Below are 20,181 nucleotides of genomic sequence, written 5' to 3'. Positions count from 1 at the left end.
TTTCGATAAACTTTGTATTCAAGTGATCTGATTTACAAATCCCCTGATAAGTTTGATATTAAATGTATGATCTCTCCCGGACTTGTATTTACAATGACTGTTACTTGATGTTTACTCAGTGAGTGACAATATAGAGCGTACTTAGTGAGAGTGTATTTCATATTGCAGCATTACCTGATGCAATCTTCCTAGTTAAGCTCGGCTTATGAAGATGATCCCGGCATTCTAAATTATTTCCTCAAGACTTTATTGAAAGTGTTTCCTCTGCGTGAGTACCTTCAATATGACATTGCCCTATATCTTTACTTTGTACGACTTTCGTACCACTGCACTACAATGTATGACGTGATTATATTGACACATACAGTTCACTTAATTACGCCAACACCTGTATTTGAAGAGCTTGCTTCCAAAAGGCGCTAATAAATCCATTAGAAAATGATGGATTTAGCGCATTTTAGAAGCAAGCTCTTCATTAATTGTTGAATCTTGTATTCTGTATATACTCTCTGAAATAAATCGAGTGAAAATATTCACTCTTGAAGGAGTGAATAGAAAAAAGTGAATTTAGAGTGAAATTGGAGTGAATTTTGAGTGAAAACGTTCATTTTCACCCGTTTTAGAGTGACCTCATGCAGGGATCACTCCAAAATCTTCGAGTGATCCCTGAGTTCACTCCAAAACGAGTGAAAATGAACGTTTTCACTCAAAATTCACTCTAATTTCACTCCAAATTCACTCTTTTTTGTATTCACTCCTTCAGGAGTGAATATTTTCACTCGATTTTTTTTTTAGAGAGTAGGATTGACAATATGCGATGCATCAATAAAGCTGAACTGAGCATAAGAATAAGCTGCTGTAGGTCTATATAATATCAAAGTGGTATTTACATTACATTATTAAGAAGCATATAATGTCTGTCTGTATATGGAAGTGAGGCTACAGAACAGTTGTTTCTGATTACATCATTGATATCAATTTAGTTTTCCTCGAAGGTTTTTATGTGACGCAACCCAGCTGCGCCTCAATTTTCTCTCTTTAAAAAAAAAATAGTATGTAGTGTTCTCATCCTTGCGGTATATTCTCCATAAACTTAATAATAATAATAATGATTAATAATAATTGGACAAATTTGTATAGCGCAGCTACTATGTAAATATACTCTACTGCGCTGTGATGTAACAGAGCTCCTGTCACTGATTAGACACATGAAAAATAAATAACAAATTGATCAAAGGCTTCTGAAAAAAGATAAGTCTTCAATAAAGATTTGAAGACAACAAGTGATGATGCCTTTCTCAGTTTCTCAGGTAATTTATTCCAAAGTTTGGGAGCAGCACAGCTGAAGGCACAATCCCCTAAAGTTACTTTCGTTTTTAAGTGAGATTGCTTTAGAAGCAACTTATCCTGTGTACTTCGTAAATTATGAGAATATGAGTGTGATTTCATTAATATCAATTCTGATAAATAACCAGGTGCTTGACCATGCAATACTTTATAAACAAGTATCAAAATTTTAAATACAATTCTCTGTCTTACTGGCAACCAATGTAACTTCTTCAAAACAGGTGTAATATGTGAACATTTTGACGAACTGGACACAAGTCTCTCACATGCATTCTGCACACGCTGAAGCTTGGTTATCTGTGAATCTGGTAAACCAAACAATAGCCCATTACAATAATCAAGCCTATTGCTAATGAATGCGTGAACAAGAGTTTCAGCGTCTTCCTGGCTCAAATATCTACGAATGTGACGCAAGTTATGCAACATATTAAAAGCAGACTTGCATGTGGTTGATATATGCTTCTCCATGTTTAAACGAGAATCAAGCCATACACCCAGGTTTTTCACCCAGGTTCTAATATTATGTATTCTTAATTGCGATATGAGTACGTGTCATTATGTTCATCCCTGCACCACCCTCTGGCCTCATATGAGCTCGCTGAATGATGGCCACGTCAAGTATAATAAATTTTTGTTTTGATAGAGGTATAAGCGATTGCGGTGTTCGTGTTATTTACCAACCCATATTTTAAAAAAAGAAACATATATATATATATATATATATACATATATATATCAAGTGTTGTAGTAATAACTCTATATTGGATAGCGAAGTTTAAAAGGTAAACGCACACACATACACACGCACATATATACAAGTACATTTATATATAATAATCATATAGAGAGAGAAACAAAGAAAGAAAGAAAGAAAGAAAGAAAGAAAGAAAGAAAGAAAAAGAAAGAGAAAGTAGAGGAGGTTATCTTTGGATGTGACTTCGAGAAGAATTACATGGTTAGCAGTACATTACGGAAAGACCTTCTAAGGAGTCACATTTCTTATCTCTTGATACTTTTTCAGCTATTGATATCCCTTTCAATAAATGCTTTATAGCTGACAACCCTTATTTTTACATACACTGTCTCCCTGATGCTGGAAACACCTGTATGCATATGTGTAATATATATAATTGTATTATGTCGTATCATAAAAAATATACATTTTACATTATATCACATAGTATCATGTTATATATTGCAACATATTATACGATACGATATGATATTACATTACATCATAAAATACTTTTTTCTAGAATATAATGCGGAGCACCTGCCCACGTACGTAACGAAAACTCTGTCGAAGTCAAAATACATACCCATGCAAGTCAATGCATGAAAACATCATATAGCTCTGGAAAGAAGCAAACGAAAAACGCAAATCACAAGAACTTTTGTCTATATATACCTGCCGAGTAATCATCAATCACACTCTAAGCTTCAGAGACGTGACATCGTTGGGATACAATTAAGTAGCGATTAAAATCCTTGCGGGAGCTTAGAAATCTGTTTTGCTCTTTCTCAGTACTCTTGTGATGTTATGTCTTTGACCGTTAGAGGTTTCCAGAAATCAGTCCAAAGCCTAAAATTAATTCCTCTATTTCTAGATAGATAATACTCTCACGAGGTTTAACTGCCCATCCAAGGTGAAAATCCAACATCAGCCGTGCACAAAGAGACTTAGAACCACGGGAACCACGTTTGTTAGGCTGGAAACAACAGGGAGGTATGGGATCTCTTCCCATACACCTCCCTTGCTGGAACGTTTATACTTAATCCTTGTTGGAGCGCTGCTGTGACAAACGATTAGAAAGTCATTGGCATCGTTTGGAGACAGGTATACCCAACAGTTTTGACTTTTGCGAAATTCAAACCGTTATAAAATTCCTTATTGGTATGGCTGCGATGAAAAAAAAAAGAAAATTAAAGAATATGCTGGGACATCTTTGGATAATTTGCAGCTGGAACATGTGTAGGCTTTGCACAAACTATATCTGAAACCTATAGCCTATATACGATCATGATTATTGCGTTGGCCTCCTGAAGGGTAAAGGCCTATCACTGCTCGATAGTAAAATATGAGAGGTTAGACGGGGAAAACAGAGAAAAGAATCTAACAAAGAAAAACAATAAAATGTCGCAATGATTTAGAAATCAGCGTGTTTTTTGTTTTGTTTTGTGTGTGTGTGTGTGGTTTTTTTTTTACTTCGTGCTCATGTGAGGTGTCACAAACTTGGGGCCCTTTTTTAAATTCATGCCATATACTTTCACACACGCACACACACACGCACACACACACACACACACACACACACACACACACACACACAAACACACGCTAATAAACGTTCCGTGGCCCCTGACATCAGGGAGGTGTCACCTCTCCCTGCTCATATAGTTTCAAAGTGTTTAATACTGTAAAGTCTGTTCGAGCAAGAGGCTCCATCAGCAAAATCTTTTTTTTTTTCTGAAGAAAAAAATCTCCTCGAGGTATAGCTTTATGTAAGAGCTGGTTCAAGGGATTATTGCATCAAAGTAAGGTTCTGTTACTCTGGATTTTATAGATGGATGCTGTCCACACTTTCATACAAGGGCAGAAGAGACCAATGAACAAGTTTTTAACGATTACAGATGTACTAAGTAATTAAATGTACAGTATAGTTATGACACGCACAGACAATATCGACCAACATGCATTTTCATAAACTCCGCCCCCTTTAGTATTTTGAGTGACAGCGCAGGCACGTGCTTACCACCTTCCATCTATCGCTTCTTCTTTGCTCCCGATCCCGCCTAATATTGGCGGTGGGGTGAGCGTGGGCCCTGGATCCTGTTGGGCAGCTGCAGCGGCAGGTAAACAGGGTTTGACTGTTGGCTAACGTCACTACTCACGAATGTAATTTCTTTTCGACAAACATGAAATTCATCATTCCATTACGGCAATATGGTGAGTGTAGTTTAAGTGGCACCACTTCTATCATTTGTTTGTCCTTACATCTTGTTCCTAGATACAGAAATGCGATTTGACGTTACAGACAATGCAAGATCAGAAGCACCCACCTTTGGCACCTATTTAGCCCCACACGTACAAATACGTGTGAGATATAGAATATCTAGTCCTCAACTGAACTGGTTTGAATGTGTTGCGCAGTGTGAAAGACAAACAGGAGCTAAACAGTCCACATTCATTTGTCATTTTACGTGTCACTTTTCAAATGTTTAAATGCGGTTTATTTGTAAATGTCCATTTGGAGGAAAAAGTACGAAAATACGCTTCCCAGAGGTCAGTAATCTGCTTCACCTGGAAGAAGAAGACATTTGCTCATCAGTTGAAGCCGTCTTAACAGGTACTGACATTGTCAAATTTGCACTAGGCCTACCCCGATGTCGAGACACTCTGTTCTAACGTTAGTCACTCTACGTCTATGTCAACGTTACATTTGTGTCAGAAGGCCCACACTCGCACTACAGTCACACTGTTGCATACATCTAGCAGTATGGAAATTGAACTTGTTTGTCTTTTGACATTCAGGTTTGAATAGAACAATACGAACTTACGACACATTCATTTTTTTTTCTTCTAATAGAGTTCTAGATAACCAGTCTTGATTTTTCCAGATTTTCCTGAGCATTAATTCACATGGGTAGCAACAAGATGTGATACAATTTACATTCCGCATGTGACATTTGTAATTGTATTATGTAAGGTTTAACATGCAATTAGGAAAGCGGAACATGCAAGAGAAGTTATACCTCGCTCGTAAAACTAACAGCATTAGAATCAATCAAGTAGTGCTTGTAAAACTCAAATCACAGCTTTTTACTATACTATCGATATTTACTTTATAAATTTTAGAAAATAGAATATTTTGACCTCTTTTATATCAGAATTTTTATATCCACTGAAATAAAAGAAAATAGGGGAAAAATGAAAGTTCTGTACCATAAAGATAAATGGCATATAATTTTTTTTTTTCCCGGCAGCATCGGTGGCAGTAAATCCACTGAGTGGGATCAGAGTTGTTGATATGACAAGGTGAGTGATCATCAAAAGGAAAATTCTCCAGTGACCATTGACCTGAAATAGATGAGGATGGATATGGCATGTCATTTCGTATTCACTCATCATATTTGCTGATTTCTGTCTACAAACTGAGGGAAGTCAAAAACCTAAGAATGAAAGCAAAGTTTGCCTTAAAAATGGAAATAATGAAAAAAAAAAAACTTAAGAAAAATTGTGCTCTTGACACATTCTGGTGATTGTAATAAAACTGTTCTTCTTCTGAGTTGACAGGACCAATGTGACTGGCATTGCCAGCATCATTCTATCATTCATGCTCAATATCTGTATTATATTATATGACCTATATAGATATCAATGTGTGATTGGTCAAAATGCAGTCACGTGACCATTGTCACAAGGATAAGAAGCGTTATATTTTCATAACATGACGTAAATTACGTACAACCATGGAATATAACAGCGACTACGTCAAACAAATGCATTATATCAGGAGGGGTGACGTCATCAAAAAACCAATTGTTATGATGCGCGCAACATACACAGAGACGCTTTGCACACACACATACACGAATGCAATCGCCGTGACCACAGTACACAGCACACTACTGTAAAGCGTTAGCAGTAGACAACACTTCATGCACAGCATACACGCGCTACAAGCGAGAATTGCGAAATTGCAACAGATTTGTTTTTGTCAAACTGTTAGCAGTGTTGTAACTGGTATGGCAGCTTGAGAGAGAAACAAACTGGTGAATGTGTTGGAAGCTGTAGAGCCTACTACTCCCGTTAATGTTAGACAGTCGTGACAGGGCCGGAAGGCAAAGGATTTCCCATTAGTATTACCACCGCCTGAACTGAGTAAGTTTCTTTGACACCGGTAGTTCTATGCTACAACTAGCGCTGGACCTGGACCAGGGCCAGGTCCGTAGTCTACAGTTCATGTACCAGTGACTGCAGACAGAAGAGATTAGGCCCTACATTGTTAGAAAGTTCACATTCTCATACATCACCACAAACACTTACCTCAACAAGCTTGCTCTTGATAGACCAAAAGCGGCAGTTACGGTAGACTCTAGTCTTCTACAATTTAAAAAAAAAAAAATTTACAACTGTCATTACAAAATGTAGCTCTAACGTTACCGCTACGTAAATAGGCCCTCGCTACAGGCCTACGTATGATTGAATAGCGACTGTTCTAGGAATGCTCCTGCACGGCTATATGCCGCGGAAGAACGAATTACCGATAGTAGGGCCTACGCGAAAGCCATCATAGTTATGGCTCGGTTTGGCTCGATTGCATACCACTAACAGTGCCGAGCATTGTCACGCGCGTTCATGAATTTGACTGTGGGTTTGAAAAAGGAGAAGTTGTGTTACTTTATACAGCAGTTTATTTCTTGTACTGTAGGTCATATAATATAACAGATATTGACTTTTTTCCTTCGGTAGGAATATAACATTTCATTTCCCTTGGGAAGTTATATTTTTGTCTCGAAATACTATATTTTTCCTCAGCGCTATGCGCTTCGGAAAAATATAATAATCCTCAACAAAAATATAACTTCCCGCGAGGATCTCAAATGTTATATTCCACCTCTGATAAGTCAATATCTGTATAATATCCAATTGAGTAATTGACAAGGAGAATATATTTTGTTTAAAATAATAAGGGTGGCTATCTATCAATGATAGATCAAAAATCAGATGTATACATAAAATGAAATTTTGCCATGGCAGCATATGTTGGATTGTTCAGGATTCCAATTGACATTAATATATTTTTTCATTCTACAAAGTACATTGTATCAGTGCACTTCCCCAAAAGTATTATTTTCACAGGTGGGATTAACTTTCTCTCGTAACTTGTACCTGATTTGTTCATTTGTGAACTTATCAGGGAAGAAAGAATGTACATCATAGGGGTTTTGTTTGCCCCCAAACACTGAAAAGCTTATTCTCCATGTTTGCCCACAGGGTATTGGCTGGCCCATTCTGTTCAATGCTTCTTGGTGACCTTGGAGCAGAAATTATCAAAGTTGAGAGACCAGGTGAGAATTGACAGACTCACTTCAGTGTTAGACATCTGATCTTTGTAGCAGTAAATTTCACAGTCGGTAACAAACTTGAAGCAATTAGTCTGAATGGACAAGTTATGTACTGTAAAACATGATGTATTCGCGGCATGAAATTTTCGCGAATTGGAGCCGACAGCCTTTTTAGTGGCATGAAATTTTCGCGAATTGCCACTGGCGTTCAATGCATATAGTGTTAGCAAGAAATTTCGCGTGCATTTTAATTTCGCGAATATCGGCGCTCGTAAAGTTCGTGAAATTAAAATGCATGCAAACATTCCTCGTTTTACAGTAATTGATGAATATGATTTTTACCAGCAATGTGTGACACTGTCTGGTACTGGAATTCAAGTTGGGTTTGACGAAAGCTGGACAAATACATGTATCATGTAGTAAGTGTGAGAGAAAATTTATAACCATTTGAAAGAGGTCATCATACCCAAAATCCAATATGTGGAGGTGATTGGGTTTATTTTATGAGCTCAAGTCGTCTAGCAGATAAAGATTGAATGTGTTCTAGAGATGTTATAATGCTCTGAGTTTCAGCTACATTGTATGGAGAATCTTGTCAAGGTGTTTGAAATTGGTATGAGCAAAGACTTTCAAACTTGAAGTGAGGAAATGCAGAACAAAAGATTTCTTGATCATGTCATAATCAGAATGACAACGGAAAATATATGGAAAGTGAGTAGTGAATGTCATTGTCCAGCCAACAGTGATCAACTCAACCCAAGGATCTGATTTGCCTGTTGAAGTTTCCCCATGATGCTGACGTGTTCAAAACTGCCTCTAAAAATTTAGTCTTTGGCTTATACAGGTTTGGGTGATGAAACAAGAGAGTGGGGCCCACCTTTCATTGCTGGGGAGAGTTGCTACTTTCTCTCAATCAACAGAAACAAAAAGGTACAATGATATGATAATTCTATGTTCCTGTGACAAATCTTTGATTATACTATATATATTGTCTGTGTATTCTTCTTTTGCATGTGATGTAGAGTTTGGCAATAACATTGTGATTATAAACAGTTGATAATTGATTAACTCTGCAATCACTATGACAGAGCAGATATGCATGATAGAGAAAACAAACCTGTACATTGTGTATAAAGAATATGTGAAATCTGCTTCACAACATTTGTAGTGGCATTTATTGAACGTAAGAATATTGCTGTAGACACTGCCAGATTGCATCACTAATATTGACTGCAGAATAAAAGATGTTTAGATTTTTTTGTCATGCTTTCCTTTGTACTCAAAATATTCATTTATCAATCTGATCTTAAGTTCTGAGGGATGAACATTATACATTCATTCAAGTTTCTTCAGGGATTTTATCAGGATCAAGTTTTTTGGTTGCATTTCAGAGTCTGGCTGTGAATCTGAAGCACCCGGAAGGAATTAAAGTTGTTCAAAAGGTAAGCTTTACAGTGACTTTCTTTTAAATTAAAGTTTGCCACAATTCATTATGGTTTTTACATGGTGTATGGATTGATCACTGATGCTTGCTATAAATAACATGCAATATTTTCTATTAAAGTTTCATGTTCTTATAATGTTTTTTGAGCTTCATGAAGAGAACAACATTTTTTTCTTTCACTTCATTGCAGTAAGCCAAGCAATACTATTGTTGCAGACAAGAATTTCAAAATTGATGTAGGATTTTCATGAACATGGTGTGAATGTCAGCCTTGGGTACAGATGATCTGAAATATACATGTAGTAATCTTGTGCAATACTTCTGTTAGGAATACTGTATATGCCATTTATTTAGCAAGTCTAATTTTTAACAAATTGGGACTTCCTGACAATTTTGTTTGTGGTTAAAGTCCCGATTGTGAAATACAGTACTGAATGGAGAAGTGTATGCATGCACGTGACATTCATGTCGGGATCAGAGTTGATATTTATGTTTTTGAATTCACGTATACCACCCAGTTCGCGTAAATAAAAACCGTGCGAAATATTCGGCATATGCAGTAGATGTTGTCTTTTGACTGTACAAAACTTTGACCCCACAGAGAACACAGTACATGAAGTACCATATTTGGGAATACATAATGTACTCCCTTGTAAGAGAAATTATTTCAACTCTAACAGGGTGTTAAGGTGACTCAGTTGGTAGTGTGTTTGCCTAGCAGTCAAATAACTTGGGCTTTAATTTGACCCAGACCAGCAGAGCAATGCCATTTCTAATCATATGTCATCCCTTCGAGAAAGAGACAGAATACCCTGTCCCTTGGATAGGACATGAAGAGGAAATTCCCTGTTTCCAGAGAACCACAACTATATTGATTCCACTTGACTTTTAATCAAGATGGGGGGGGGGGGGGGGGGGGTATTGATGTGGTCCCCCCCCCCCCCCCCCCACACACACACACACAAGGAATTTGACAACTGATGTTGTTCTCTTTTGGCCAGGTGACTTTAGCAATAGTTAGCAAATGGTGTCAACCTAGCACAAAACCATACCAAAAAAAAAGAGAGAAGAGGAAGGAGCCTCCACTTCTAGCATAGGGAAGGGAGGAAACACAGTGTGGTCTTTAGGAATTATAGAATCATACAGTTCGTGGGTTAGGAAAGGACAGTCCTGAGTATAGTCTATGGGAAATGTGTGTTATTTACAGCAAAATCAGCTTGTCCTCAACAGGTTAAGATAGGAGATGAGCTTAGACCACAAACATGTTGTGACACAAAACAGGCAAAGAATTACCCGATGTGAGTTGCTCATCTTGCTGTGTTCTCCTTTCCTCAGCTTGTTGGTGTAAGTGACGTCTTACTGGAAAATTACATCCCAGGGAAGTTGGAGGAGCTTGGATTGGGCTACGATCAGCTGAAAACTGTTAACCCTGGCCTCATCTACTGCTCCATCACAGGTAATTTAGTCACCCAAAGAAGGGAACTCATTAATGGCTCCCACTTTGTATCAAACTTTTAATGATAGATGACAAGGAACATTCTTATAGGCACTCTGAATTATGGTCCTTTCGTTTTGGCAGTGGTATACAAATAGGAAAAAAGTACTTGCATATTCTTACTTTTTTTTCCGTGATTAAAAAATTTGGGTGTTGCCCCATTATATGATGTAAACTTCCCTTGTTTTGATCTAAATTTACTATATGAGTGGAATAAAATGCAATCAAATGGTTTGTCGACAAAAACTGCCTGGAGCTGATTCTTATCAAGTGACCCCACTTACATGTGTGTTCCAATGTCAAAATGTCATACAAGTGACTGTATACGAGCTTTTTAAATGAATCAGAAATTGGGTTTTACTGTAAAATGAGGAATGTTCGCGTGCATTTTAATTTCGCAAATTTCGCGAGTGCCAAGATTCGCGAAATTAAAATGCACGTGAAATTTCTTATCTACACTATATGCATTGAACGCAAGTGGCAATTCGCCAAAATTTCTTGCCACGCAAAAGGCCGTCGGCTCCAATTCGCGAAAATTTCGTGCCGCGAATATATCATGTTTTACAGTATTTTGTAATCCACCTCAATTTCTTTTTTTGATGTCAGAGAATTTCAGGTTTATGTAAAAAAACACTTAAAGTAGTGTGAGATAGTGGAAATAACTCAGAGTTGTCTTGAGGTAATGTAAATATGTATGAGTGCTGCTATTCTTCTCTGTTGAGAATGATACCAGTTTTAACCTAGTATTGAAGTTAACAGATAAGAATTTTGCTGCTCTGTTGCTATGACGATGACAGCTGATGAAATGTTCCCTCCCAACAGGTTATGGCCAGAGTGGACCATACTCCAAGAGGGGTGGCTACGATCTGACGGCGTCAGGCATGGGGGGCTTAATGAACATCACAGGACCTCAGGTGAGATAGATTTTAAGTACAAAAATATAGACCAGGTTTGTTGCATAAACAAGGCATAATGGACATCCAAGTGTTGTAGTATCATGTATAAACAGGTGATAATTTAGGATCAGGCAAAGTTTTTGCATGTTTGTAGTTTTTTACATGAAATGTTACAGTTGTGTAGACCTGTATTATCTTTGAAGTATTAAATGAAATATCAATAAAGGGAACAGAAATTGTTTGTATGCGCATTGATCTTTGATGTATGTTGTCTTTTGTGACAGACTGAAGAGTATGAAGAGTACCCCCCCCCCCACCTAAAAAAGAAAAAAAGAAGTCAATGTGTAGAGCTGTTCTATAAAGGCCTAGTAGTTGACTCTAGTTGTGCAGTATGTCATTTAGCAGTGAAGATTAATGAATGGGACACTATTTACCCCAGAGTTTACCACCATTTAACTTTGTGTGCTTTAATAGCAAATGTGTAGTTTCCTACATTCAAGCATGCCAGTTAGTGCCTGTATTCATGTGTGAGCGAGTTCCACTCATATCTGTGCGCCCTCATCTTGAGTGTATGTATTGAGTTCTTGACGTCACAATTCCATTTTGACCGTTGACCTTGTGTATACCAACAACACAGGAAGGTGACCCTTGCAAGGTGGGCGTGGCCATGACGGATCTCTCCACAGGGCTGTACGCCAAGGGGGCCATCTTGGCCGCACTCCTGCACCGGATGAAGACGGGCGAAGGTCAGCGAATAGACGCCAACCTGCTCTCCACACAGGTCAGTCTCTGTCCAGTTGTGGCAAACTGGACCCTCACACCTGTTATAAGACCAAGTTATTGAATATTGAGTTTTAAATCATACACTGGGTAGAACCTATTGAAATCATGTGGTCTTTTAACCCATATAGGATGGGTTGATTTTGCTATAACACCCATTTCCCATAGACACCTGTCTGAGTATACTCGGGACTACTCTTTAAAACAGGTTAAGTCACTAAACCCAAACTAAAGACCTGATAAGGGTAGTGAGCACTCAGACCATGCACAGAATCAACATTTTAATTCAAGATGATGAGTCAACCATGTCTGGCTAGTAAATTGCAATTTTTTAGTTGCAAAGATCACATTCATTTATCAATCTCTGACTCATTCCTTTAAGAGAGAAATTCCTAGTCACCATCACATAGGTGATCCTTTGCTGATGTTTGACTTCTGGTAGGGAAACACAATTTACTCGATGGCAAATATGATATATTTCCTAATAACTCTCATTAGCATCCACTAGACTGATAGCAATGTTTATATGTGTATTATGACCACCTCATCTGCACTCTTCCAACTGATATGAAGCAAGTACTGTGCAAGTGAAGTTATACTCTATATCTGTAGTCCTATTCGGAGGTCAAAATTTGCAGGGTGAAAATAATGACCTTGAATATTTAAAATCTTTGATTCATCTGTGATCGACACTCTTGTTAGTCCCAGTTTCATCCCTGACAACAGTCATGTGTGTGGCCAATTAGTGTCTCACTTGTACCAAAGTCCTTACACATTTTACTGAGCAGTGTAAAGTTGCTATGTGGATAGGGGAGCCTGGTTGTGTGAAACGATTAACCTTAAGTGTAAATAGTGATAACAATGGTGCTAGTAATCATTGCTCTCCGACCAGGTGTTCTTGCTCATGGTGTTTGACTGGAAAGCTTTTGATACATCTTTGTTTTTATTTCACCGTGTCATCACCCTTCTCTGCTGTCTGAACAATTTTAACTGTGATCATTTTTCATTAAATTTGTAACAAACTTTGTTATTTTCGATACACTTTGCCACGATTGTTGTAGGTACAATTGTTGTTGATTGTCCTGGTAATTTTAATGGGCATCCCAGCCATAGCTGGATGCTTGCATCTCACATTTTAGAATTATACATGGTCAATTGTACATCATCACCTGCACAAGAACTACCACTTCACAGCTGTTTGTCATTTAATTGTTCAAGAGACAAACCTTATTCAACATATTGCATTTTGCTCCATCAAAATAATGTTATCAATTCTGATAGGAATTATGGCTATCACAACAATTTACCTATTTAAGTCTTATCTGCACACACCTATTTTGTTCACCAGTCTTTTGTTCACCAGTCTCGTCTATTCACCTCTTCTTCTTCTTCACTAGAGTCTCATCTGCTCACCTCTTTTGTTCACCAAAGTCTCATCTGTACACCACTTTTTGTTCTCCATAGTCTCATCTGTACAACCCTTTTGTTCACCAAAGTCTCATCTGGGACCCATTTCATAAAAGATATTAGGATGGCAATTCTTGCTGGAATGGCCAACTCCCCATAGCAACAGCCAGCCAGGAAGCTGGACTCTTGTCATTACCATCGATGACAATTGCCATTCCAGCAAGAGTTGCTCAACTGTTTTATGAAATGGGGCCCTATACACCTCTTTCGTTCACCAAAGTCTCATCTGTACACCTCTTTTGTTCACCAAAGTCTCATCTGTACACCCCTTTTGTTCACCAAAGTCTCATCTGTACACCCCTTTTGTTCTCCATAGTCTCATCTGTACACCCCTTTTGTTCACCAAAGTCTCATCTGTACACCCCTTTTATTCACCAAAGTCTCATCTGTGCAACTCCTTAGTTTACCAATCTCATCTGCATATACCTCCTTTGTTCACCAGAGCCTCGTCCATGCACCCCTTTTGTTCACCAAAGTCTCATCTGCACACCCCTTTTGTTCAGCCAAGATTTGTTGATCTCCAATCAGGTGTCCTTGCTCACTCATCTGGCCGCAAATTACTTGATGGCTGGAACAGAGGCTAAGAGATGGGGAACGCAGCACCAGAGCATTGTCCCTTACCAGGTATGCTGCGCCGACGCTTCATGAGCTTCATGACAGTGTCAGCTGTTAATTGTAAAATGGGCTTGAGAATCTCTGCAGTCTGATTGGTCAGTTATCATGCATTGATTTTTACTGATCCACACTGAGCCATGTGTCCGGTAACATCCAAATGAACGGCTCAAGCCTTGTTTAGTGTTGTAGATGTACCAGACACATATGGGGAAAAGGGTCGAATTTCGTGAATTTACAGGCCTATTTTATAAAACAAATGATGTATAGGCCTACTTTGTGGATAGGTGAGAATTGGATGCTCTCGTTTGAATTTAATAACAGTCTAAAACCCACTGGTTGCACTTATGATTGAGTGGACTTGACTTGCATCACATTTTTTTTTTAATATAGAGGATACCACTATCCACTTTTTTGGCTGTATTTTGCTATTCTTTGCAATGCACTAATAGGCGTTACAATGTACCTGATCCGACAGCAATCTTAGGATATAGCAAATTTAAATACCTTAACCCTAACCAGGCCGGGCTTTTTTGGGTGTTCTGTGGCCAGGGAGGGGTTGATTCAACCCCCCCCCCCCCCCCCCCTGAGATCTCGGCCGTCGGTCGCGCAATCGCCATGAAATTTGGCACGTGCATTACCTGTGGCGTATTTTATCAAGCTATACAAAAAGAAATGGAAATTTTCGTCATAATAATTAATTATGCTAATATATGCATAAAATCATACATTTTGCTCTAAATCAGATATTGAAGCTCCTAGAATCCTAATTTTTGGTGAAAACATTCTTTGTAGCATTCCTAACAATGTACTCGAAAAAAAAATTTGGTATCAAAATCAATTTCTTAAGTATTTTATTGTTTTATGAATTTCTTATGTATTTCTTTGTTTTTTCGACCTTTGTTTTATCATTTTTTTTCACAAAATTTATGACAGAACCTATTTCAAGCATAATTAGGCTAAAATTAATTATTTTCAGCCTATGAAAGTGAAAATAATCATATCTTTATGAATAAGAAGAGAAAACTCCATTTGCATAGACTTTATACACAAAATCACGTTTTTGAGCCATTTTCGGTCTGACAGGCATGTATAAAACGTCATGCAGCGTCGTATCGGTACGCGCGATTTTCGCAAAAATGGTGTCAAAAGATGCGCGAGACTTGAAAGTGAAAAGTCAGCGAACGGCGCAGTCAAAAAATTTCGCGCAGCGGAGTAGTCGCGAAAAATGTCGAGGGGGGGGGGGTTGATTCAACCCCCCCGGCCTTTTTAGGGTTAAAACTGATGCAGAAATTATGACACCCAGGGATGGCACACAAGTTTTAAAAAAAAGGGCTTTTTACACTTGTGTTTCTTAACCCCGGACTTTCTCTGACCCAGGACTATCGTTAGTCCCGTACCAATTTTTTCAGCTTTTTACACTCGCCAATTAGTCCCGTACTATCTCTTGTCCGGGGCTAAGGAGAAAACTGACCTTTTTACACTCGTATTTCTTAGCCCCGGACTTTCCAAACCACATGAATATTCATAATTACGCTGTGTACTATACACGTACACGCACGCACCGGCAGCACTTGATTACCTCGTTTCTGATTGGTCAGTGAGGGTCGGACTTCGTCTCCGTCGCTTAGCCCAGGATTATTTTTTCGTTCTGTTTACACTCACTTGCTTGGCACCGCAATTGCGGTGCTAACCCCTGCTATTTTGCAGGGCCAGATAGTACCGTACTATCGGTGGGGCTAGCCCACTTTGGCAAAAACGAGTGTAAACAGAAAGTGGGCTAAGGATAGTCCCGTACCAACGGTGGGGCTAAGGCCCCCCCTTAGCCCCACCGTTGGTCCGGGGCTAAGCAAAAATTTACAAGTGTAAAAAGCCCTAAAGATACTGATACTAGATTGGCAGTAAGTTGTTTTGACATGAAATATTTCTGAAAATCCACAAGCAACCACCTGATGTTGAATGAACTGATGTAGATTATTAATCATCCAGTCAAAGTGTAACCTCCAAATACTTGTAAATCAGAAAATGGATCTGTTACTTTCAGTTTCAGTTTCAGATCCAGTTTCTGATTTATAAGAATTTGGAGGAAAAAAACGAGGTCATGTGTAAGCGTATTGGGTGTAACTGAATGAGTGACCCAAATGACCCAAGAGATCATATTGCATATTGCATATTTACCTTCCCTGTTAGGCCTTCAAAACCAGTGATGGATACCTGATAATCGGGGCTGGCAACGATCAACATTTCAGGACACTCTGCAAGGTGAGGTTTTTCCTGCTTTTTTAATTACCCTCTGTAGACAAAGTGATACCTAAACTAGGTGACAATAGCCACCCAATACTACACATTCACCTATGTGTAGCCTCTTAATCCCCTGCCATCAAACATATATATGACTTAACTCACACCTCCTATAAACTACCTGAAGACTTCACCATTTCAATGATTCCTTCCCCCCTATCTCTATGTTATGCTGTGTGGAACTGTGTTGTAGAGTGTAATCATTTAATTTGTTGCTAATTATTTATATCATTTTTATAGTATGGTGATGGTGATAAGTAGTGGTATTTGTAGTACTTGTATCAGTAGAAGTAGTAGACGTAAGTATCCCTGTTGTCATTATCGATATGATGATACTCATCATAGTTACCATTGATAATCTTGATTTTGTTTTCTCGTGTGAATGATGATAATCACTTCATGGAAGGCAGACAAAATTCTGCCAACATATTGGACAAATTGAAGGAATGAGGTTCAATCACCCATTTGAATATCCAAAGTTCAGCGTAGGAAAATGCTGAATTCAGAGCAAAAATTTTATATTTTATTTCAATAACTGTATAGGAGGTTGTGTCAGAGATTCATGCATTGTCTCATCCAGTTTGGCAGACAAACATATTATATAATGGGTCAGTGAATTGGAAAACAGACATGGATAGTGGCATAAAGGGCATCTTCTGCAGGGCTCAACCTCGTGATGCTTAAAAAAAAAACTTACACTTTATTGGATGTGACTATGCCTGACAAGACTGAAAATTTCTGAAAAGCATGAAGCACTTTGATCAGGGGAGTGGTGAGCTAGGACGTAACAAATGACTGAACACAAAGGGGAAAAAAGGACATTACCCGATACGTCTGTCTTGAAGTTTTCATTGTCTAGAAGTAACAGAAAATGACATTTATGTATATGCATGTAGTAGCAATCATCACTTCTTGTTTGTTTTTATGTTTTCCCTCGTCCTAACCATGTCTCATAACGCATATTTATGGATTCATGCAAGTAGGCATTGCGCAGAGGTTAACATCAGCATAATTATCTGCAATTTTCTGGACTCTTGCTTACACTCCAACCAACAGAGGATAGACCTTCTAGAGCTAGCAGATGACCCCAGCTTCCAGAGAAACGCAAAGCGAGTTGCCAACAGAGACAAGCTGCTGCCCATCTTGTCCAAGAGGTATGCAATGTATTCCAAAATAGTTTTCAGAGTTACTGTATTGAGGAGTATTGTCAGTGGAGATAGAAAGGCTCTTGATAGTGTACTCAATTTTTCAGTCGGATAGTATTGGGTGTAAAGGTATGTGTAATGTGTGTGTGTGTATGTATGTGTATACCTGTGTAATGTACAAATGACTGCCTCTAAAGAGAAGGTTTATTTTCTTGATAAAGAACCGACAAATCAGGGTCCTGTTTTTATGAAAGATGATAGCATAATTATAATCGCTTGAATAGCAACTTTTTGTAGCAACAGCCAATCAGGAAAGGAAGCAGGATTCTTGTCGTTACCATGACCCCTGCCATTCCAGCAAGAGTTACTAACATAGCAATCCTTTTAATGAAATGTGGCCCAGATTTAATCAAATGAATGTGGAAAATTATCATGACAGTTCTTTTTTTATGATTAACATAGCATTCTATGGGAATAATTAATGCTGTACACATGTGTGGTCAAATGATATTGCTACTGATTTTAATTTGTTTTTCCACATGAAGTGAGTATTTTCACTTGAAATGTAGCAAGCTTACCATGCTTTGACAAACAACAAATACAAAGGGACCGAAACACTTTCAAGTGTTTCTGTGTGATGATGTAGTATCTGTGAAAGCTCCAGTGAATTGAAACAGGTACTCCAAGTCCATGTTGGCAATTGTGTGGAGAATCTAACCTTCACATACCATGAGATGCAGCACTTGGAAACTTTGCAAGAGTGTTTCCATGGTAACAGGGTGCAGCCAGATAAGTTACAGTTTACTGCGTGTCAAATCTAGTCAATGATCGGAGCACATTAATCACAACATCAAGAGAGAGGATATTTGTTGAGGGCTAATGCCTATTCTAGAGAAGATTTGTTACAAGATGAACTGACGAGCAGATGGCCCATTTTAACAGAGGGTTCTCTTGAAGCTTTACACCAGTCACAAATCTGATGTCTGCATAATTTGTTTATTTATTTTTTAATGAAAGGTTGTTGGAGCGGACTACTGGGGAGTGGTTAGAGGCTCTGGAGGGGTGTGGCTTCCCCTATGGACCAATCAACACCATGAGCCAGGTATTCAGCGACCCCCAAGTCTTACACAATGACATGATTCTTGAGATGGAGCACCCCACGGTGGGAAACATTAGAGTGCCAGGTATGCTGAAGGCGTGGATTGGAATCTTGCTGTGAGAGAGATTGGAGGGAGAGAGGGATGCAGGAGTTAGAATGCTCATTGGTAGGAAATTATAGAGAATCTGTGATGCTGTAACAGAGTCATTGGAGTCACAATATTTGAGAGGAGTTTATGATCGTGAACATTCTCTGGAAGGAAGCACTTGATATGCATTGACGCATAATAGATTGTAACAAGGAGGGGGAATGTTAGCACTGAAGGACACGTGTTGTGGTATAAATTGCATGTGTACTAGGGTGAGATGTGTTCTCTAACAGGTGCTTTGGTGTCTCATCAGTGGAGAAGATGGGGATACCACCGAATTGGAATGCTCTGGTAGCACTTGATGCTTACAGGAATTTCATTAAGCATGTAATTCCGAGACCAGACATTGGCTTACTCTAGTGGGAAACATTACAGTAGCATGTGTGATTCCAGGGGATGGTAATGGAATTTCATTCTGTGAAGGGTTGTTGAGACTAATAACCAGGCACATCCCATATCAATTGGAGACACCATGAAGAATAATGGAGTGCATTTGAACTTTGAGGTCATGAAAGTTGTCACACTTGAATAGTATGTAGCGGAAAATATTGTATTAACCATTAAACTCTGCAGCATTGATGAATCAAACATGATATTGGATGTGTGGCACCTCAATAGGGATTAAAAGACTTCTCCATATATCACACATGTTTGCAAATTCTATCATTTATTCCCAGTTCTTGTCCTCAACTCGAGTGTGCTGATATAGACTTACCAAAATCATTTGGTTCAGGTTTATGTACTGTGGCCTGAATGTTCATAATGTTAACCAGTTGGAGACGAGTCCCAAGTATGTTCAGGCAGGTGTCTATGGGAATGTGTGTTGTAGCAAAATCAACCTATCAACAAGTTAAGAACAAACTGTCATTTACTGTTTCAAATTATCATTATTTGATAGTCCAGTTCTTTGATACATGTTACTAAGTCTCCCAGAACTTCATCATGTAGCAAACAGATAGTAATTCAGTGCATACTGTATACTGAGAGATATGTTCCTTTACATCGCAAATATCTTATGACAATGAGTCCACATTTTTTATTGACGTGAAGGGTCTTGTTTGATTCTTTGACCAGGCCATGCTGTGAGGTACAGCAACATAGAGCCAGAGGGGAGATTGGCTCCCCCGACCCTGGGTCAGCACACGGCAGACATTCTCACCAGCCTGCTAGGGTACAGCCAGTCCGAGGTCGACGAGCTACACAGAGAGAAGGCCATAGCACTCCCAGTCTGAGATGTACTATCACCAGAGGAAAAGTACCAAAGAAACTATCACCAAGGGAATAGCATAGGATTCCGTTCTGAAATATTTACAGTCCGCAATCAACTTGCCGTTGGGTGAGACAGAGAAGTGAAATGCTGATTGTGGGCAAGTCTCTG

At 38.7% G+C, this 20,181-nt stretch overlaps 1 protein-coding gene across 1 annotated transcript; it reads left to right on the top strand.

Moving 5' to 3' along the window:
• The first annotated feature begins 5,335 nt into the window (after positions 1 to 5,335).
• LOC139732976 (succinyl-CoA:glutarate CoA-transferase-like) lies at positions 5,336 to 20,073 on the top strand. The gene is made up of 12 exons (XM_071643816.1): positions 5,336 to 5,383; positions 7,346 to 7,419; positions 8,261 to 8,346; positions 8,808 to 8,858; positions 10,196 to 10,316; positions 11,178 to 11,269; positions 11,889 to 12,032; positions 14,027 to 14,122; positions 16,301 to 16,372; positions 17,468 to 17,565; positions 18,574 to 18,740; positions 19,878 to 20,073. Exons 1-12 carry the CDS (start codon positions 5,376 to 5,378, stop codon positions 20,033 to 20,035), a joined length of 1,167 nt encoding a protein of 388 aa, XP_071499917.1. The 5' UTR covers positions 5,336 to 5,375; the 3' UTR covers positions 20,036 to 20,073.
• Positions 20,074 to 20,181: the final 108 nt, after the last annotated feature.

The sequence above is a fragment of the Diadema antillarum genome, unplaced genomic scaffold (assembly GCF_040938485.1).
Source record: "Diadema antillarum isolate AM-2024a unplaced genomic scaffold, OU_Dant_1.0 scf00000024, whole genome shotgun sequence".
Lineage (NCBI taxonomy): Eukaryota > Metazoa > Echinodermata > Echinoidea > Diadematoida > Diadematidae > Diadema > Diadema antillarum.
This window is presented reverse-complemented; position numbering and strand designations above follow the sequence as displayed.